Here is a 23318-nt window from a genome sequence, read left to right on the forward strand (position 1 = left end):
AGAGATTTCTCGCTGCGCAGGTCGTCGTTCCCATGAGCGTCGTCGGCTGTGGGGAAGCGGGATTTGATTTCGAAAGTTCATTGTCCCCGCGATACTTCCTCTAAGATGCGCGGGATGAGAGATTTCTCATTACACAGACCATCGTCCTTACGAGTGCCATCTACAGTGGGAGAGGTCTCCCACTCCAAGCTTAAGCCTTCATTCTCAACAATTCGTTCGCGTCGAAGAATCAACACGCACAGGAATCTCCGTAGTCCAATTTTTCTCCCTACGTGTCGCCGAAGCCGTTCTCTGGTTCAGACCCGCTCTGATACCATGTAAAATCATAAAATCTTTCTTCCTTTCTCATTTTATTTCATATACTTACATTTCTATTTATATACATAATATTACAGTTACTCGTAACCCATCTCTCAGATCATCTCCAACACTGTAGCTACAGAGGACTTCTTTCTCTGTTTTTACGCATCTGGAAGACAATTCCAGAGGAAGAAGTCCTCTGGAGGAACTTACGCCAACAAGTACTACCATAGCCAATAAAGAAACTTAATTTAGATTTGACATCAAGTTTACTTCTAGCAGTAGAATCAATGTGATATAAAAAACACAACCAAACACTTTCGAGAAAAAAAGGTTTACCTCTTTGCCGCTCCATACCACTTCTGGTATTTTGCAATTCAATGGTGTTGAGGGACCACTATTGATCAAATAGGTAGTAGTGCTAATAACCTCAGACCAGAACATCTTTGGCAATCCTGCTTGTAATCTCATGCTCCTAGCATGCTCATTCAAAGTTTTGTTCATCCTCTAAGCCACACCATTTTGTTGAGGTTTTCCAAGAATGGTCTTCTTGATATTGATTCCTTTATCAGCACAGTACCGCTTGAAATCATCATCTACATATTCTCCCCCATTATCTAACCGCAAACACTTCACCTTCAAATTTGTCTCATTCTCAACCATTGTTCTCCATCTCTTGAAGGTATAAAAAACATCAGATTTTTTTTTTAGGAAATAAACCCATACCTTTCTGTTTGCATCATCAATAAATGTCACATAATAGTTAGAACCACCTAGGGAAGTAACAATTAAAGGCCCCCACATCTGTGTGAAGTAACTCCAATTTTGTTGTCTTTTGCTCCTTTCTAGCCTTAGAAAAACTGACCCTTTTCTATTTGCCGAAAATACAGCTTTCACATAAACTGTTATTTAAAATTTTCAACCCTGGTAGATTCCCTTTGGACTGAAGCACTTTCATTCCTTTCTCACTCATGTAACCGAGCCTATAATGCCACAAGTCAAAATCAATATCAACATCAACAACTACAATCGTGTCTCTGCAACTGTAAGTGATGTAAAAAAGTTCTATTTTCAACTCCTCATGCAACAACCATGGATCCCTTAGTGACTTTCCAGGCAGCACTGATGTAAAATTTAGTTACATCGGCTTTAATACCTCGCAAGCGTACGAATCATTCATGTAATCTAGCAGTAAGCGAGGGTCATATCCACAGGAAGGATTGAATTCTGTGTATTCTTCAGTCAACTAGCCTAACCAAATATGATGAATTAATCTGAACTAAACACTAATTATATCCTAAATTATCAAGCAATAATCTAATTAACTACTTGCACAACAGGAAACGTCAACTCTGGATTTTACCGTGATTCGTGCCTCTCTTGAGCGCCACGTAACCATGAATCCGGATTCTCAATCCTTGCGTCTAGCCCCTCTCGGGCGCCTAGAGTTAATGACAAAGAGCGGATTACAATAGAATGCAGAGAATCAATTTCCTATTGTGATGATGCTAAAATTATCAACTCTGGATTTTACCGTGATTAATGCCTCTCTCGAGCGCCACGTAATCACGAATCCGATTTCTCAATCCTTGCGTCTATCCCCTCTTGGGCACATAGAGTGAAAGACAGAAATCGGATTAAAATACCAAAATCCAACCTCAATTATAATCCTACCCTAATTAGCTAATTTAATCAAATATCCAGAAAACAAATCTTAAATAAATATTAATTATCAAATCAGATTCAATTAACATTCAAAACCTAAGTTCAAACCATATAAAAACTAAATTCAATAATGACTAATTACTCCCCTTCTTCCTCCTCTCGCTCGGGCAGCAACTCGTTCTCACGGGTGCTGCAATTTCCTGAAATCAATGGCTTCGGGTTGGCAAGAGTGAGTGGCCGGAGGTAGAGACGACGCCGGCGACGAAGGTTGGAAGCCGACGGATGGAGGGAACGTCCAGCGAAGAACGAAACAGAGCTGACGTTCTCTAACCGGCTCTCTCGAGTCTCGGTTGGAGTCGGAATAGCTCCGGGAATGGTCGGAAATACGTAACCAACGCCGGAGGATGGTCGGAAAGCGGAAGTTGCACCGGAGAAGCCCTCTCGGATCACTTCTCGGTCTGGCGAGCGACGACTGTCGAAATCACCTCGACGGAGACTCTCTCGAGCTCTCCTCGGGTTTGTTCTCGGTTGCTGGACGGCAGTGGACGGCGGTGGACGACGGTGGCGTGGCGGAAGGTATTGGCCCGACGAACGACGGTGGGGAACTCCTCTCGGGTCCTCCCCTGTTTCCGGTCAAAAACCTCTGTTTTGGTCTTCGTTTATGTTTTCTCTTCACGCTGCCTTCGACCCCCTTCGTTCGACGCTTCCCTTTGCTTTAAATATGATTTTTCTTATTTTAAAACTATTTGCCCTAGAAATTACCTCCATTTCACTAAGGGCATTTTGGTAAATATCTTCTTCTCCCCCCAAATTCTCATGAAATTCCATAATTGAATCTATAAAAAGCATTTCAGGAAGAAATAAAACTAAAAAATAATGAAATATAATTCAGGAGAGAGAAATATGCAATATCGACAGTGATTAATGCCAAATTCAATAAATGCTCATTTCATTTGAAAACCGATAAGTAACCACCTATAACACAATTATAAAGGTTATTCTATTATAATTAACCTAGTTCTCATGTCAGAATATGGCATCTATCAAGCACCATTAAAAGTCACATTATGACCTTCATCATCAAGTTCCCTACTGAGATCAATTTACGCATCAGTTTTGGTACATGTCTCACCTTGTGAATTTTCCACACTATCCCATTTGACATCCTCATACTGACATTACCAACGACAATATCCAAAGGTTCTCCATCAGCAAGATACACCTTCCCATGATCTCTAGCAACATAATTCTCCATGATCTCTCGATGTGCGGTGGTATGAAAAAAAGCACCTGAATCTAACACCCAAGAGTCGATAGGGCTATCAACTGACAAGAGTTAAACATCTTGCACCTCTTCAGTCACTACATTTGCATAATCATTTTTTTTCATCCTTCTTCGATGTTGTGCAGTTCTTCTTTATGTGACCAAACTTGCCACAATTCCAGCATTCCACATTCCTTCCGAATTTGAACTTGCTTCTACCATTCCTTGACTTCCCTCTACCATTGCCCTTGTTAGAATTCATCATGAAATTCCTACCCCTAGTATGCAGAATTAGATGTTGATGATTCTTTGGAGTCCTTTCTACAAACTTCCTCCACTAGAATGGTATCTCGAACATCATTAAAAGTCAACTTCCCATTGCCTACAGATTTTCTAACCGTAGCCCTCATAGGGTCCCAACAATTTGGGAGAGACGCCAAAAAAATTAAAGCACGAACCTCATCATCAAATTTAATTTGAACAAATGTCAATTGATTGACAATCGTGCAAAACTCATTCAAATGCGATGCAACTGATGTATTTTTTGTCATATTTAAATTGAAGAGTTTTTGCATGAGATGTACCTTATTATTTGCGGAAGGCTTCTCATACATGTCGGATAGAATCTTCATCATCCCCGTAGTGGTTTTCTCAGACGCCACGTTGTGAGCAACGTTCTTCGATAGTGTTAACCGGATTACTCCCAACGCTTGTCTATCGAGGAGATTCCACTCATCATCTTTCATAACTTCTGGTTTCATATCCAGAAGTGGTTCGTGCAACTTTTTACTGTATAGATAAACTACTATTTGTATCCTCCAAAACGCAAAATCCATACCATCAAACTTGTTGGAAGATATGCCCAAGCCCACACGACCAAGGAAGGCCCACATATCTAAGAGTATTATAAGATTGGTCACACAACCAAGGAAGACCCACAAGATGGGCCCAAGCACATAAGAGTAGGATTCACAATGATTACCATGAGCTGACATCCTTATCACATCAGTTAGAAGATCAAGAAGGACTCACAAAGGCATATTTATCTTATGGTCATGTCCTAGAAGAGTAATAGTTTGATTTATGTTTGTCTTTTATCTATATTGAGTCATTTAATTATGCTAGGACTTATCTTTACGTGTTAAAGTTTGGGTGTAATTGGGACAAAAGGTAGTTTTATTGTAATTGGACTCTTCTACCTTCCTCTATTATAAATAGAGGTTCATGTACACTAATTACAATAAGTCAATGAAGTATTTTTATTTTTCATAAATTCAACAAAACTTGTTGATCCCTAGTGTCGATCCTTCTACGCTAGCCATTACTTTCAATCATGAACCAAAGCTCTGATACCACTTGTTAGGAATTAAACGCCCTAATTCCAAACTAACGAGAACAATAATAATAATCATCAAAGAAAGGAAAAGCAAACAAAAAAATAAATGACAAGATTTATATAGGTTCACCTCAAGGTGAGACTACATCCTGTCTTCCGCTGCTGCAATAATTCACTATGAAGATGAAATAGTTTACAAGAGAAACCACACACTTACAGGTGTTTCTCTCTAACCTCTCGAGCTACAACATGAGATGCTCCTTGGATTAAGATCATAAAACCCTAATAGCGGCTCCCCCCAATTATAAAGAGAAAATTAGGGCAACCGCCCTTAATAAAATAACAGTTAATATATCGTGGACTAGGCGGGGGCTCTGCCCCCACACCCTCGGGAGGGGGGCTTCCAGCCCCCCTTCCAACCGCCCACAGCGACTTGACCGTGTAGGTTGATCCGCGACCAACTCAACGTAGGGCGTAGTTAGGCTCCACAACTTAACAAATACATCTTGGATTTTGAAAGTATCGATACAATATGTTAGATATTAAATTCTTTATTATTATTGTTTTGACATTTTTTTATCACATCTCTCTGGCAATACCAAGATGCCCACCCTTTGTAGTACATAGTTAATAAGCAAAATAGACCTACACCCCTGCAACTGAGGAATTCCGTTCTGCAACCACTCAAACAAGCAGGCAGTACATATTAAAAAAAGGGGTTAGTGCACTTTGTAAGTATTGTGGAAAGTGAATTACATAGTGAAAGTGAATCACTTGTTTGTGTCAGTGAGCGCAATGGAAAATGCAGTGTAAAGTATTTGTTTGTGTTAGTGTGCACTATGTAAAGTGCAGTGTAAAGTACTTGTTTGTGTTAGTGTGCACTATGGAAAGTGCGGTGTAAAGTGATAATAGATTTTTTATTAATAAAATATTTTGATAGATCTAAATTTTAGAAAATTTAATTAATGTTAGTTAATGAATTAAATATAATAATTAAACAAATGGTTACTTATATAATATTAAAATTGTAATTTTGTAATTTCTAAATATGAAATAGTTATATAAAAAGGATATTTTATTGTATAAAGTTAGTCTATTAAAATAGTTATATAAAAATGATATACTTACTTTTATAATATCACAATAGTTAATAAAAATATTATTTTAATTGTGCTTAAATTCTCACTCTTAAACTATCCATTATCCAATGTACTATGTAAACAACATAATAACAAAAAAAAATAACACAAGCATAACTCAATCTAATATTTAATATAAGAAACTTACAATTGTACATACAAAATACAACAAAAAATATTTAATTTCATTAAAACATAATAGTGAATAATTTTGCCACATCTAAATTACTAATACGTCTAAAAAATACAATGCTCTTGCAAATTGTACTACAGACTCCCTCTAAGTACTTTTTTGCGTGTTTATGTCATCCTCAAAATTATCACCACAATTACTAATGGTAGAATAAATCCACAATGGCTTGTTTGGAGTTTCGCCCTTTGTATAAAGGATGACTAGTGGTTGAATAAGCTAACTCTCTAACTCCATGGGCTTGTTTGGAGTGTCTCCCTCATTGTAATTTGCTAATACGTTCTTGGCCTTTTCTTCAGTTTACCTGTATTCCCTCTCTCAAATAGAATTCTTATCAATCTAAAAAACAAAAATTAAAAAGCAAGTCATTTAATTGCTATAATGAGAAACTAGAGCAGTTTGATCTTTCACAAACAATAAGCATAAAGAAATATGTAGGAGACTATATCCATTGAAGCTAGGATGAGGAAAGAACCACATTATGCCCTAGAAATGAAAAGAGTAAGCTGACCACATCCATGCTCAAGAAATCAAAAGAGTATTTCATTATTCCCATTATCATTTTCAGAACCTTTTTCCCGACAGTATTGCGATTCACCATCAAAAGATTAAGTGAATTTAATATCAACTTTAAAATTTCCTATCTTTCTAGTCTTCCATAAAAGGTGAAAAGAAGAGTTCAACTTCCAAATATTCCCTATGTGAACCATCACTACAAGGATTGAAGGGAAGTTAAAAAAAATGCCCCTAACAAATTGATCATAATACATGTAAGAAAATTGTAAATTTCAGAATTTAGAGAAATTCTACGTATCTATAATTCTTTTACATATATACATTACACTTCATATGGGAAAGTGAAAGCAAGAAACAAACTCTTCAGCCTTTATCACATGTTGGAATCGCTCTTTTACATGAGTAGCATCTAAAGGAGCAAAACAAAAGCGGGTACATCTACTATAAGGCTGGAACTATCTTGTTCACATGATTGCAAATAAGTGTAAATCTGGTGCTCTTTGTGTATTTGTTAATAACTACAACATACACAAGCACAAAGGCAAACATGTGAACCTGAAGAAATGGAAAGCAGTTAAAAACTAAAAAAGAATCATAAAAAAATTATGAGAATCCATCAGTCACCTACTTCTACACAGGGCAAAATGAGTATCTTTAGTCATAGCATCTGCCTCATCCAACATAACCAATTTTAGATGAGACTTCACTATACAAATAACAAAAAAAAGCAAATGTTAGAGAAAAAAGTTTACTTGCCAATTTTTCTAATAGAACTTTCTTTTCTTTTTTCATCATTTAAAGACACCTTTTTGTTAAATTAAAATGAAAAAATGGAGCAAATACACAGCAACAAATACTGGCATTAACAGAACTGCAACAAGTTATATATTTCATTTAAAGTGCACAAATCAGATTATATTCAAGTACAAGTGGGTTTTATTAGTGAAGGAGTAATCCCGCATTGGTTAATATCAATAAAAGTCACAAGGTTATTAGTTGGGAAAAAGTCTCCCCACTTCAGCAAGTCATTTTAAGATGGACCTGAAACCAACTTTGACACAGTATGAAAGCAGGATGTCTTCACCATACTTGTGTTGTTCAGTTCTCGGCCTTTAGGCTTGTTGAACATTTGTATAGGCTTAGGCATGCTAGAAGTGTTAGTAGGAATAAATTGATATAGGTTATACTCAAGAAAAGTAATATGACTATCAGTAGGAAAAAATTCCCAACTTCGACAAGTCATTTTGTGATCTGAAACCTATTTTAATAGTTTCAAAATATGCTTATATGCCTGACAAAATATAAAAAGGTTTCATAAGGCGCATAATAGTATCATATGTGCTAGCATCAGACTTTTAAGTCTTTCAAGAGAAGATAGAATCAACTAGAAGAATTACCCAAAGGAAAAACTTTGACTACTCACAAAATTCTGAATCTGTTGGCGAACGACATCAATTCCCCTGTCATCAGATGCATTGAGTGTTAACTACTGCTTCGTTTCAGTTTGGAAGCAGTGGTTGGTCTAACTTCCTTTCAGTTTTTGGAAGTAATGAGCCAATGTCTTTCATGGAGAACGTGGTTCCGTTTCGGAAGTTTATGAACCCACGTCCCCACGTCCATGGAAGTTTATGATCCACGTCCCTCCCATCGGCAGTTACAGAAGCTGATAAGCTTGATGGAAGGTTGGCTTATAAATAGAGTGTTTGGTCCCCAATCTCATTCATTCATTAAAACCTTCAGTTTACACCATCACTGAGAGTGATCAGAGAGCGGAAGAGCCAAACAAAAGCAGAAAAGCCTGGTGAATTTTATGGAATTTGATCTTATGGAGGGAGGTAAGATTTTTGGATTCAGTTTAAATTTTATTCAATGAATTTCATGTGGTAATTAGAAATTCACGATGAGCTTACAGCTAGTATTAGAGCTAACCTCTGATCCTGCGTGTCGGTTCCATATGTTAGAGTTACAATAGCTCTGTTTTTGCTCTCTGTTTAAAACATGTATGCGCTCTTTGCATGCAGGAGTGTGGGCTTTGACATCGGCCATGAATAGCGTCGGTGAACGATGTCGGCGCTGGCAACCATTCTGAACGGTTTTTCGGCATCAACATCATACAGAACAACGCCACTTACTGCTCGTCGTAAGCTCTTTGTGAGCTCACCGTGGTGACAGTCGGTGGCTCTCACGTCGCCATAAAACATAGAAGTCGGCATCGGTGACCATTCCGACAAGTTTGCCGACGTCGACAACGTTTAGGAACGCCGACGGAACACCGGCGAACCAACTTTCTATGCAGCTGGAGGTTGAAGACGACCTCCTGCATAAAAACATAAAAATTAATGTTATAAGGTTTGTTTGTAAATACAGGCTGAGTCGACTCGACGTTCCAACTCGACAACCGAGGCGCAAGCCAGGGTGACTTAGTGTAAATAAATAAATAAATAAGGGTTAGGGTTGACTCAGACCGGTGAGTTGGTTCACCGTTCCAACTCATTAAAGAGAATCGCCTGAGAGAGGACCGAGTCAACTCGGTTCTCAAAACACAATTTTTTTGTGCCGACGAGATTCGAACCCATGCGCTGACACCGAATTCGGCGCCAGTGACCATTACTTTTTTGTTGAATATATAGATATGTATTTTCAACAATGTTTTTTATGCATTTTGACATATAATTAAATGCATGAAATTAAAGTTATGCATAATATTATAGTTTTAAATTATGCATATATAATGAGAATATTTGTGCATAATGATCACTTGTTAGTTTTAGTTAAAATTATGCAATTCATGCTATTCTTATGAAAATTTTGCATTATGTGATTTAATGTCTAGTGATCCATATAATTTTTTATTAATTAGAGAGTAGCCACAACATCTTTAATTGCATAAAAAATTATATATTATGATTAGGATCACATAAAGTATATTATACATTAATTTTAACTAATTTTACTTATATAATAAATTTTATCTTGTAGGAATTTTTATTATATTTGAGTTTATTAGTTAGGATAAAAGATCAAATTATTCATAATTTACCCACAGGAATTATGACTTCATACATAATTTGATATTTTTATCATAAAGTTTAATCATAAATAATATTTGAATCTGCTTGAATTAAAAAATTTAACCCACATGCATTTTTTTATGTCAATAGATTCAATTTTTAAGCATGATTTACATTGGTAAAGCATTATATTTATTCAGGCTTCAGTTTTAACATAAAAATTTCATTTGTAATTTTATGCAGTTCTACAACCTGTCAATTTCTCTGATATTCATTGTGATCCCTGATCTTAAGGGAGATAACTATAAGGTTTGGAGGAAAAAAATTCTTATTCATTTAGGGTGGATGGATATAGACTATGCTATTAGGAAAGACGAACCACCAGCAATTACTAATACCAGCACTGCAGTTGAAATCATGCTTTATGAACGATAGGAGCAATCTAATCGCCTCAGTATGATGTTCATTGAGACAAGAATTTTTGCTGGTATTCGTGGTTCCGTTGACCAGCATGAAAAGGTCAAAGATTTGCTAAAAGCCATTGATGAGTAATTTATCACTTCAAACAAGGCTCTAGCAAGCACCCTAATCATGATGCTCTCATCCCTCCAGCTCACCAGTATACGAGGTGTGCGTGAGCACATCATACAAATGAGGGATATTGCGGCACAATTGAAGAAATTTGAGGTTGATATGTCGGAATCTTTCCTGGTGCACTACATCCTTAATACCCTTCAGCACCAATATGGACCCTTCAAAATCTCCTACAACACACATAAGGATAAAAGGTCAATTAATGAACTTTTGACCATGAGTGTTCAAGAGGAAGAGAGACGTGATGGAACAACGAGAAAGTGCCATGCTGGCAACGCATGGAAAGTGAAAACAACAAGCCAAAATGAAAGGGAAGGGAAAAATCCTCCACCCCCCTCCAAGCTGGAATTAAAAAGGATTCCAAGTGTTTCTTTTGTGAAAAGAAGGAACACATGAAGAAGGAATGCACCAAGTTGCAGAAATGGATTGCTGACAAAGGTAAACCAACCTCATTTGTTTGTTATGAATCTAATATGGTTAATGTTAATATTAACACATGGTGGATTGATTCTGGATCAACAATCCACATCTCGAATTCCTTGCAAGTTTTGCAAAACCTAAGGAAACCAGTGGGAAGTGAGCATAACATCTTATCAGGAGACAAGATGAGCTCACATGTGGAAGCTATAGGAACTTGCTTTTTAAATTTAAGTAGTGGTTTATTTTAAAATTAAATAAGACCTTTTATGTTCCAAGTTTTTCTAGAAACTTGATTTCAGTTTCATGACTTGTACCTTATGGTTATTCTTTTATTTTTTTAGACTCATATTTCAGTTTATTTTATAAGTCTGGTTGTGTTGGGAATGGTATTTTGTCTGATGGTCTTTATCGCATCAATTTACAAAACAATGCCACTTATGATTTAATGCATATTCACATTGGCACTAAAAGAGGTGTTATTAATGAGGATTCCTCTACATTGTGGCACCGGAGATTAGGTCATATATCCATGGAAAGAATTAAGAGATTAATAAATGAAGGGGTACTTAATACTCTGGATTTTACTGATTTTGATACTTGTGTAAACTGCATTGCATTAAGGGAAAGCAGACTAACAAGTCAAAGAAAGGTGCCAATAGGAGTTCAGCCATATTAGAGATCATACATACTGATATATGTAGTCCAGACATGGACTCATATGGTCAGAAATACTTCATCTCTTTTATAGATGATTACTCACGATACATGTATCTCTACATGCTTTATAACAAGAATGAAACATTAGATGCCTTTAAGATCTTTAAGGCCAAAGTAGAGACACAATGTGGTAAAAAAATTAAGATCGTGAGATCAGATAGAGGTGGAGAATACTATGGTAGATACACAGAGAATGGATAAACACCTGGGCCATTTGCAAAGTTTCTTCAAGAACATGGGATTGTTGCCCAATATACCATGTCTGGTTCTTCGAACCAAAATGGTGTAGCAGAAAGAAGAAACCGAACATTATTAGTCATTGTACGAAGTATGCTTAGCAGCTCCAATCTTCCTAGATCCTTGTGGGCTGAAGCACTTAAGACGACAATGTATATATTAAACCAAGTTCCAACCAAGGTTGTTCCTAAAACACCATTTGAATTATGGAAATGTTGGAAACAGAGTTTGCAACATATGAGCGTTTGGGGATGCCCGTCTGAAGTGAGAATTTATAATCCACAAGAGAAGAAGCTGAACCCAAGGACTATTAGTGGGTATTTCATTGGATATGCTAAAAAGTCCAAAGGTTACAGATTTTAATGTCCATCTCACAGCACTAGGATTTTGGAATCAAGAAATACAAAGTTTCTTGAAAATGACTTGATTAGTGGAAGCAATTCAACTCGTAACATAGTTTCTAAGAATGATCATTCAGAATTCCAGCCTTCTACCTCAAGTGAAAGATTGGTTATAGTTTATAACACATCTCCAGTACAAATTGGTGTTGAACAACCACTCATTGAAGTTCCACAAAATGTTGACGACATTCCAGTAGACCAGGTAGTTCAAGAGTTGCCAAGCACTTTTGAACAACTAGTTGAACCACATACTTCTCAGGGATATGATGGTTCAACATTAAGAAAATCTACTAGACTAAAGAGATCAGCAATTCCTGATGATTATGTTGTGTATCTGCAAGAATCTGACATTGGAGCCGCAAATGATCCCAAGTACTTTTTACAAGCCATGAGTTGCAAAGAATCAAAATTATGGTACACTGCCATGAAGGAAGAGATGAATTCTATGAAGAGTGATGGATTCTAGGATATTGTTGAGTTGCCTAGTGGATCTAAAGTTATTGGATGTAAATGGGTATTTAAGACAAAGAAAGACTCATTAGGCAACATTGAGAGATACAAGGCAAGACTCGTTGCTAAGGGATTCGCCCAAAAAGAAGGCATCAGTTACACTGAAACTTTTTCTCCAATATCTAAGAAAGACTCCTTGTGCCTTATTTTGGCTTTAGTAGCCCATTTTGACTTAGAGTTACAACAAATGATTGTGAAAACGGCATTTCTCAATGGAGATCTAGAGGAGGAAGTTTACATGAAACAACCTGAAGGATTCTCCTCTAGTGATGGTGAGCAATTGGTTTGCATGTTAAAAAAGTTAATATATAGATTAAAACAAGCATCCTGCCAATGGTATTTGAAATTCCATAATGTAATTTCTTTATTCGGTTTTGTAGAAAACATAATGGATCAATGTATATACCAGAAAGTCAGTGGGAGCAAAATTTGTTTTCATGTTTTATATGTGGATGACATTTTGCTAGCGACCAATGATAAAGGTTTTCTACATGAGGTGAAACAATTTCTCTCTCAAAATTTCGATATGAAAGATATGGGTGAGGCATCTTATGTCATTGGCATTAAGATTCATAGAGACAAATTTTGAGGTATCTTAGGTCTGTCTCAAGAAACCTGTATTAATAAAGTGTTAGAAAAATTTCAGATAAAGGATTGTTCACCAAGTGTAGTTCCCATTGTGAGGGGTGATAGGTTCAATTTGAACCAATGTCTGAAGAACGACCTTGAAAGGGAACAAATAAAGGACATTACATATGCTTCTACTGTCGGAAGCTTGATGTATGTTCAAGTCTGCACAAGACCTGATATTGCATTTGTTGTTGGAATGTTGGGACGATATCAGAGTAATCCAGGGTTACACCACTAGAGAGCTACAAAGAAAGTAATGAGGTACTTACAAGGAACCAAATACTACTTGTTGATGTATAGATGGACGGACAATCTAGAAGTAATTGGTTACTCAGATTCTGACTTTGCTAGTTGTATTGATTCCCATAAATCAACATCAGGATACATTTTCTTGATGGCTAGTGGAGCTATATCATGCAGGAGTGTCAAATAGACTTTGACTGCTACGTCGACTATGGAAGTCGAGTTAGTTTCCTGTTTTGAGGCTACTTCACATGGTGTATGACTTAAGAGTTTCATTTTTTGGGCTTAAAATTATGAATTTTATCTCTAGGCCATTGAGAATGTATTGCAACAATTCAACTGTTGTTTTTATGGCCAAGAACAACAATAGTGGAAGTCGAAGTAAACATTAACATAAAGTATTTGGCCATAAGATAACGTATTAAAGAAAAGAAAGTGGTCATTGAGTACTAAACACTGAATTAATGATAGTTGATCATTTGACTAAGGGCATGCCACCGTTTAAATTCAAGGATCATGTCATGAATATGGGACTTGGTTCCATTATATAATTTTTCACTGTATGAACAATGTTATTTTAGTGAAATTCTTAATTATTTATGTTTTTCTCTTATTTATGTGCACTTTAATTTTGAGAAAAGGCATCTGTGTTGGACAAAGAATAAACATAGGGTTTATTCATAAAGTATAAGAAATAAATACATAGTAATACATGGAAGGTTATACTTGTTATCATAGGACCTATCGCCATGATTCATGTATTTATGACTTAAATTCAGATTATCGATAGGATTCAGATTTTACTAGAAGTGTGGACCAAGTTGGAGAATGTTAATTACTGCTTCATTTTAGTTCGAAAGCAATGGTTGGTCCAACTTCCTTTCAGTTTCGGAAGCAATGGGCCAACGTCTTTCATGGAGAACGTGATTCCGTTTCGGAAGTTTATGAACCCACATCCCCACGTCCATGGAAGTTTATGACCCACGTCCCTCCCATCAACAGTTACAAAAGCCGATAAGCTTGATAGAAGCTTGGCTTAAAAATAGAATGTTTGGTCTCGTTCACTCATTAAAACCTTTAGCATACACCATCACTGAGAGTGATCAAAGAGCTGAAGAGCCAAACAAAAGCAGAGAACTCTGGTGAATTTTACAGAATTTGATTGTATGAAGGGAGGTAAGATTTTGGGCTTCCGTTTAAATTTTATGCAATGAACTTCATGTGGTAATTAGAAATTCACGATGAGCTTACATTGAGTTCAAGAATCATATTCTGGTAATGGGACCCAAAGATGTTCCTTGCCACGACGAGGATGGTAGAGGACTTCCCAGTTCCAGGAGGACCATAAAGAAGAAGGTGGGGCAATTTGTTCTCGTTGGTGAGTCTATGAACTAAGGATAGTATCGCGCAAACAAACACCAAAATTACATACACAACATTAGAGAAACCAAAACACGAGTAAGTTAGAAGTGAAGAAGAGAACAGAAATAGCTAGACCGACGCGTATGAGGCTCACTAGTATCGACGATGTCTCGATGGGCAGCGACGTCTACGAGGGATCGAGGATGATACTTTTCCACCCAAGAAGAATAATTTAATATCACTAACCTTCGATTTCCAGAAAGAAGGGTTTACCCTAGTTTATGCCGAATCAAGCGAGAGAGATTGCAGCGATTTTTTACAGCCTGATATAATTGAACGAGTGAAATTGAATTCACACATCGAACGGAGTGAATTCACTTTCACATGAATTACATAATAAGAGTGAATTCACTTTCACTCGAGTTATGAGTAAATAGAATACAAGTGAATTATCTATGTAATTCACTTTCACTCCTAACTTACGAGTGGACTAACGTATTTTTATGCACTTTACCTAGTGTACAGAGTGCATAACAGGGCCGCTGCCGCGGCGCCTTATACTGATCTTGCCCTTTGTCAACAAAAGAATGATACATGCAGCAGAAAGAATAAAAAAAAAAAAAAAAACATGATACATAAGAGGTGATCTTCATGTCAAAGTCATCCCCTCTGTTTCTCATACCATATTTACCAAAAAGCAGGGATTTTTTCTCTGAGAATTTTAAGAGATTTCCTCGAACCGGTCCTCCAGGTTGGTGATGGCTCCTCTTGATTGATATCTGTATCCTTGGCAGAACTTGTGAATGCTACTCATCCTTGTCACCCTCATCATCTTCGTCATAGTTGAAAGGGAGAGGAACTGACTTGAATGCTCGATACTTCCCTACATTATTCAAGTGCTCGTTCTCTAGCCTGACCCATTGACAGTAACAGACTGGTTATCCACAAAGAAAGGCAGCAAAGAAGAAATACCATGCAGAAAGTGAAAATATGGAGGTTCCTAATGGCAATGTGTGGGCAGACCTGAAGAAGTTCCAGATGCCACGTCTAATGATCTCCAGGGAAGCGACAATTGCTACCAAGGCCTTTCGGTGCAGGAAAGATACGTCAAAATTTAAGACTGACTGCAACCAGGCAAATCTCAGGAGGATATTCAGAACCTGCGTATTTGTTTGGCACACACAAATTATGTAAGGAAAGCAAACAGCAAGTCTATGTGAAAAACAGCAACTAGCTTCTCTGACGTTGTTAACTTGCTTACTATTGCTGTAAAGTAGACACTCTTGTGGGGAATAAGTAATTTGTCTCTCAACCAGCGGTTCTTGGAACCGCGCTGTAGAAGTCCCCAGTCCAGGACAAGGTCCCAATATGTGCTGACTAGTGCAGCTATGGCAGATGTGACTGCCGCCAGAACCTTCCAGCCTAACCCTCTGTTTAGATCATACGCAGTTCTCATTAACACAGCAACGATTGTTGAGAAGTATTTGAGCCCATTGTATCCCTGCATTCTGTCTTTTTCTTCAACCATGCGACGGAGGCACTGGGAAGACACCCACATAAAAACCATCAGATTTGCTGCATTACTACTTTTCTAAACGGAGAATTTTAAAAATATTTAGGATTCATGCATCTGCAACTAAGCTTCAAAACTGTGATGTCATATGAATGTTTTCTCTGGAAAAAGGGTCACAAAGAAAGTAGACAAACTTGCAGAAATAGTTTGACTACCAAAGGAACTTGTTCTGTTCACTTTACCTGCAACCAGGACTACCTATCGAAGAGAAAACAACCAGATGGTGATTGAATACAAGGCAATGGGTGGAATTACCTGAAGGAAGCGCATCCAATAGGGTATCACTGCCACAATGAAATTGAAAGTGTTATAAACTGTGAATGTCGAGCAGGTGTTCTCTCTGCGTTTGAAGTCTCCCCAACCATAATAGCAGATATAAAACTCTAGGCCTCGAATAGCTTGCACCTGAAATAGTAGTGAATTCATGCCCACAATCAAATATGGTAATATGTTGGGACGAGAGGTTGCAGAGACAGTAATAGAGAGAGACTTCATACCTGGCTCGTCAACTGATCCGCAAGGAAAAAATCAGGGAGAGTAACCTGAGCACGAAAAGCAAAATCTCAAGTCACTTTTCTTGCCTTAATTCTATTTCTTTCTTCTTTTAATCTGAGGTTTTACCTTATAGAGTGGAGCACATATACAATGAAATACACAACAGAGTAGGAAGAATCTGCTTGACCGATATATGATGTTGAAGGGGCAGAATACTATGAGTATTATGATCTGCATAAAAGATTATAAATTAGGCATAATTTCATTGCCATCAGCTCATTACAGGCCGAAATGATTTGTTAAAACATAAACAGCCAGCAGACTGATCAGGAAAGCTACTGATAGGTATTATGACTGAAAGGAAATATTAAAGTGAGATACTTACAGAAACTAAGCCCAAAGGTACCAATTCAGTAAATGTCTTATAGGTCTTTGTTTTAGGATCTATCTCCATGCCCAGGTTTGCTAAGACACCTGCAAGGGCCACTACTGCAAGAGAAGTGCTAAGAAGGAATACTTGTCTATATCCCAGTTCAGTTCCTTGTTTGAAACCAAATATGAAAGGATAATTGACATGATAACGCCTCCAAAAATAGATATTTGCCGCATACATAAGCATATGTAGGACAATGAATCCAAAGAAGCTGCATGAAAACCAATTTCTTGAAGTAAGCAGTGGATTTACAGGTTTGAAGGACTTAACAAATTAACATTCTTGACCTCTTACGTGTAAAGTGGAAACAGGTTTTCCATGTACTTAGTTCCTTCCGGAGTACCAAGGATCTGTCGGGTGCGTATTACCAGAATAAGGGCCACTAACAGTGCAATTGAGCAGCCGGCAGTGAATCCTGCATAAGTTCCAGCATGCATACTCATGAAGAATTAGACAATGAATAAGCGTTTCCTAATAGTGCCATGGTCCCTAACCTTCCTACAGCATGAGAATTCAATAAAAAATGTATTAATGATGAACTTTAAATTTACCCAGCGAAAATGTGATTCTATGCCTTTCTTGTTTTGCTTTTGGGCGCAAAGTACTAATGCCTTTCCTGCGATTTGAATTGCAGAAATGCTTGATGAAGGTAGCTTCTACCCTCTCCATTAGTCTAATAACCTGAAAAAGTAGCATATCAGACAACAAAACTATTGCCAATTCTTTTTTTTAAAAGAGAAACTGCTGGATTGCTGAGACATCCATTCTCTACTTAAAAGTTATGTCACATAGAATGAAGACACACATTTCAGTATCCAATATTGTGTCAACTAGATTTTTGCCAAGTGAAGTTGTTAATTATTAATAGTGTATTTTGCATTAAAATAATATGTGGATTGAAAGAATAGCAAAACAGCAGGATTAGCAGTTAAGAATCAGAAAAGAATACAAAACAAGAATTTCTTAAAAATATCTGCTGCCTGTGAAGGCATAGGATATTCTCAGATTCTCTCCAACTGAAGGGCGATTCAGCATTCATCATCAGCTGAGCAGTGGGGAAGGGAAGAAACACCCTGCTGGGCTGTTCTTGGTCTATTTTAACAATATTGATGCCCTTAGCAATTTCAAAAATGCATGTTCCAAGAAGCAACTACGGCCTGACTGATTCCTTGACTAGGAGTGGAACCTCCAGGAAACAACTTGTTATAGGGAGCATGCTCCCTCTTGACCAGGATCTAGCTACCTTGTTTTCTGCATACTTTGCTTTTGTTTGTATTCTTTTATGGTTGTATTCATGCAGGTGATAGCCTCTCCATTTATCTTCTCCTCCGGGGGCTTTTCTTAATAAAATCCCTCTCATCATTTTCCAAACCAAAAATAAAAAAGTCTATGCTCAGATGTCAAATTTGTAGCATACATGGGATAGACTATTATTCATGCATAGATGGAAATAAATGTCTAAGTTTGAGCAAACCTCATCAGAGCTCCCAAGGTAGGAATTATCCACCATGGTTAAGTAAGACCTGGATGCATTTCTTGAAGTGACCTGCAATGCATTTAAGAAACTGGCAATCAAACACAAGTATATCAACTATACAAAGCAGGTCCTTTTTCCAGCGCAAACCAATTAAAATTGATCATTGAACAAAAGCCAATCACTACACATACATGTGTGCATTGATTGGACTGTGTGCTCACGCAGAAGGAAACCAAAAACATCTGATGTAGACCAATATCCCAAAAGCATTCTGCTTCCATGCATAGATAATATATAAAACTCGTATTAAATTGGGAACATTGCTATGTTGAGAGGGTATCCTGAGGATTGTGGAAGACCTTCTCATTTCTGCTATCAGCAGAGAAAAGGTCATCCGCTTGATATCAATATCCTTAACTGGGACCCAAATTGGACTACAGTGCCTCTCTTTCGAGTTTTACCGATTCTTCAAGTACAAACGAACAAGGTGATGAACATAAAATTGCTAAGTATAATTGAACATAAGTGATGAAGTTAAAATTACTAATATGTTCACTTTTCAAGTACAAGTGAACAAAGTGATGTACCTAAAATTACTAACATGTTCACTAAAGCCCGAAGTTTAGTTTCACCACTTTTTTTTTCTATTTTTGACACAAAATGACAAAACAAACTCCATAAAAAAATGGTGAACTACATTTATGAAAAACAAGCGAAAAATTAACTCATTTTCCCAAACATTTAGTGAACCTGATTTTGGGAATAGCTAATCAAAACTTGAAAATAAATTCTGAGCATTGTTCTGCAGTATGTTTGGTAGATTCATGCCTGTAATAAGCAATCTGAATACAGTAGTAACTGTAGTAGCTGAAGCACAAGTGCAGCAAACGAAGGTAGTATTGCAATCAGTGAGAGATCTGACCTTGTCATATTTTTTCATGATCTTTGAGAATGCCAACAGATTTAGAAAGCTGAAGAATACATTACAAATCATCACATTCTTAAAACATAATATGCACAAATAGGAAAAAAAAAATTACAGCACAATCAACCTTCCTTACCTATAGCTCTTTAAGAGACGAAGTTTTTGATAGAATTCAACAAAGGCCCGCTTCAATTGTAATTCCACTTTCTTCAGTTCCACTTTTCCGAATATCAAGTCTTTGGCCTTTGAGTCCCCTAGTATGCCTCTTAATGTCGACCGTGGAGTTTCAAGAGCAACATTGAACTTGACATGCTTCAGTACTTCTAAAGGAGCAGGTCTCTTTTTCAATCCATTCAACTCGTTCCTATTTTGAATCTCAGGGTGAATGGGCTTAGCTGCACTCAGCTGTTCCTCTTGCTCTTCGCCCCTGGTCTCTAATAATTGATCTTCACTGCTCATCTCAACTTCCTGTATTGCATCCATGTGGGCCACTTGCCCTGTGGCTCAGCAAATACAGTACAAGATAGAATTATGAAGATGATTGAAGCATGAACTTGAGTATTCAGTAACATCAAACAGTGTGTCCTTATGATTTTGGGGGTAATAGGACTTGTTACTGTAAGAGCTGGGTAATGTTAGGAACAGTTATTCGGTCATAGTGGCGTCAGCTCATAGTGAATTAAATAAAGATATCTAGCAAAAGATGGAAAAAAACAAAAAGAAGTTTGGGATTTTGAGAATAATGTGGTCAATATGGTTGATAGTTTACCTTCCAATTTTTTTTCAAATGAAGGAGCCAGGAATGTGAGATGTTTAAGAGACTTCATCTAAGTATTGGGTTTGACAAAAAAAAAATTGAGTAAAAGGTGTGAATGTTTAATAAAAGAGTAAAGATTACAATACTTGACTAAGAATGATCTTCCTCCACAACAAGGTATTGGAGTGAAATGTCAAGAGGCTGACCAATGCAACCTAAAAGACTAATCATTTAAGTGCGGAAAACCAACCCACTCAAAAGAGGTGGACCGGAACCACCTCTAACATGAAACGCCTAATTTAGCCTGAGTATCCGCTAGATGATTAGCTGATCTAGGAATGTATTTCCAATTACATTGCAATTGAGAAATTAAATTACAAATATCATAAAAAAGATCTCAGTGTTGCCAAGGAGGTGTAGAGGACTTCTCACACCAGTTGATAACGATTTTTTAGTCGCCTTCAATGCAGAGAGGGCCCACCAGATGTTGCTTGAAGATTTTTACCCCATTAAACAATCTAGAAAGCTCAACAGTGGTAGAGTCAGACAGTCCAATTGGCCCAGCGAAGGAGAAAAAAAGATTTTCATTTTCATCATAGATAATTCCCCCATACCCAGCAGGGGCCGGGCTTGGGTTGGCAATTTTACCCATCTAACTATGATAAGTTATGGAAAAAAGTTTTTACCTAGTAAAGGTTTAGGATATGATCAACTATTTAAGTATATATTGTTTACTAAAAGTCACATACATGGTTAATGAGTACTTCATACTCCAATTACTCGATCACCGTTTTTAGAGAGGGCAATTTGATAACATAATACCTATATATAAGATAAGATGTCATGATCCTATCAAATATTTATTCAAATTTTGGTTTAAGTGTCCCTTGGTTGACATTTTCATACGTCTATAGGATTTTTATTTTTATTTTTAAAATTTTTATGATATAATAAAGCCCCAGCCACTATAGAAAGTTCTACTTCAGATTAATATTGTAGTTTTTTTTTTTTTTTTTCTATTTCTAATGGTAGGAGAAGGTGAGATTAGATTAGGTACCTCTGGAAGTTGTTGGAGTGGTGACGGTGGCAGGAGGAACAATCACGGGGACAGATAGGTGATCCCGAACATGGAAGGGGCTTTCAACTTGGATCCGGAAGGCGATCAGCGCATCCATCTGCTTGTTGAGAGAGTCAGCTTCCTTCATTACCTCCTCAACCTTGGACCTGTAGAAAACCGCCACTTTGTTGAACTCATCGTCCAGCCGTCTGAAAAACACTAGCTCGTATTCTGCTCCTTCGTCCGAAGACATGAGGAACTTGGTCTGGTATTTTTGGTGGGCGCTCTGCCCTTCTTCTTCTTGTTCCACTGCGTTCACCAGAATCACTTGGTCTTCGAGGTCATGCTGCTGTGGGCTCCTGAGGTTGCTGTACCTCCGGGTCAGACCGCTAAAGGCGCGGTACATTGTCATCTTCCTCTTCAGGCCAGCGCCTTCCGACGTGCTCGCTTGCCTCTGCTGCTTGAAACGCAATATGTCCTTCAACACACCCTTGAGCTGGCTGTAGTCCATGTATGCTTCTTGCCACTCCGGCACCATCTGTGACGCGAACTCCTTTCCGAACTTCATCTTCACCGCTCCACTGAACCACCGCCTAACGACAAAGACGACAATGGTGATCGACAAAGAGCTCCACCGGCTAATTGTGGTGTTTAAAAGCTTAGAGAAAGCAGTTTACTTTTATAGAGAAAAAAAAAAAAAAGCTCATTCGTAAGCAGCGGAAGAAAAAATCAAAAGAGGTGACGCTTCCAGACGGAAAAGAGAGGGGACAGAGTAAAAGGACGAAAAAAGAGCAGATTTGAAGCGTTCAATTTTCAAAGGCTCGTGCCCGTATTTTATATTTCTCCCGCTAGGCTATGAATCTTCGTTTTAAAACAATTTTACTCTGATGTGCCCCTCCAGAGTCGCTCTGAAGTACTTTTCAGTTCCCAGCAGTCTGCATCTGCCCAACCCGTTGTTTTCTCGGTTCAATAATCAAAGTTGAATAATAGGTTGATGAAAAATCTCAAATTAGGTGTACTTACTCTTTAAAGAAAGCCTGATATTGCGTTAATCTTCACGTAATGCATTCGTTATACAACTGATTGAGAGCCGCAGGCGATAAGCTAGTTGCGTTTGGGACAGGAAAGACCCTGGATTAAGCTCAGAGTTCTCCATTTTAAAACGAAATGAATAGATTCTTATCGAGATTGATCTACAAAGCCAAACGATTGACAGAAAAAAGGGCGACTCTTGCTCGCTTCTGGGTGAGGAGTCAAAGTGCAGGATTCTAACAGGGTTAAAAAAAGGGCAAGAGATGAGCATGAAGATAACCATCCACGCACGCGGCAAGCAACTCCATTATTCAACGAACATGAGTCGATTATTAGGCAAGCATAAGCCAGAAAGAAGAATAAATAAAATAAAAGAAAGGGCTCTGCGTACGTCGATCACACTGACGCATTACAGTATTTTACGCTGCATGGAACCACGCCACGAACGATCCGCACTGCTTCTTCGTTTGATCGGTTTTTTCCAACTAGCAAAGTTTTCAACTATGGGATGCTGACCCTCTGCTCGTGTAAGAAAAGGTTGGAGCGTGTTGCAGTCTGCGGCGGCTGTATGTGGTGGTCTATGGTAAGACATTCCTTGGAAAAGTCTTCGACAAGAAGGCAAAACGACGTTCCAAACAGGGATGGTCTTTCTGCAGCAGAAGTGGGTCAAAAGGGAAGGAGATTCATAGGAACAAAACAATTTCCTCTGCAATTCTTCAACATCGACGCTAAAAGGAAGCTTCTTGTGGAATATCCTTCCCATCAGCTTATACTCCTCCCACCAAAGGTACGTATCAGCTTGAATCGTGGGAAAGGAAGGACGATAAAACCTTGAAATGGGTGAGCCATTAACTAGGCAAGAAATTTTGATTTTTCTTTATAGAAATACGGGTATGTCAGATAAATTTAGTGTTATTAAACTTGAATAAAAGCGGCCAATTCAATTGAACCTAACCCAATTAGTCCTTCCACTAGGTTAAGTCAAAATTGTGTTAACTAGGTCAGCTTTGTGGGTTAAATAGATGAATCGGTTA

At 37.7% G+C, this 23318-nt stretch overlaps 1 protein-coding gene across 1 annotated transcript; it reads right to left on the minus strand.

The window, feature by feature from the left end:
- Positions 1–15059: 15059 nt before the first annotated feature.
- Positions 15060–21877, minus strand: LOC137936049 (phosphate transporter PHO1 homolog 3). The gene is made up of 13 exons (XM_068780567.1): positions 21253–21877; positions 19575–19935; positions 19436–19484; positions 18511–18582; positions 17588–17717; positions 17331–17451; positions 16989–17247; positions 16730–16834; positions 16606–16650; positions 16364–16513; positions 15797–16075; positions 15559–15695; positions 15060–15447 (listed from the first exon to the last, which is right to left on the minus strand). Exons 1-13 carry the CDS (start codon positions 21818–21820, stop codon positions 15342–15344), a joined length of 2382 nt encoding a protein of 793 aa, XP_068636668.1. The 5' UTR covers positions 21821–21877; the 3' UTR covers positions 15060–15341.
- Between the last annotated feature and the right edge of the window lie 1441 nt (positions 21878–23318).

This window comes from Aristolochia californica, unplaced genomic scaffold (assembly GCF_029961685.1).
Source record: "Aristolochia californica isolate CCGP_79_NKW_82.1479 unplaced genomic scaffold, dmAriCali1.0.hap1 SCAF_7, whole genome shotgun sequence".
NCBI classification, from domain to species: Eukaryota; Viridiplantae; Streptophyta; class Magnoliopsida; order Piperales; family Aristolochiaceae; genus Aristolochia; species Aristolochia californica.

Coding starts and splice junctions, on each gene's coding strand:
- LOC137936049 (XM_068780567.1), bottom strand. CDS start 21,820: ATGAAGTTCGGAAAGGAGTTCGCGTCACAGATGGTGCCGGAGTGGCAA. Junction 19,936..21,252: donor CACTCCAACAACTTCCAGAG/GTACCTAATCTA, acceptor GCTGAGCCACAG/GGCAAGTGGCCCACATGGAT. Junction 17,248..17,330: donor AACCTGTTTCCACTTTACAC/GTAAGAGGTCAA, acceptor GTTTTCATGCAG/CTTCTTTGGATTCATTGTCC.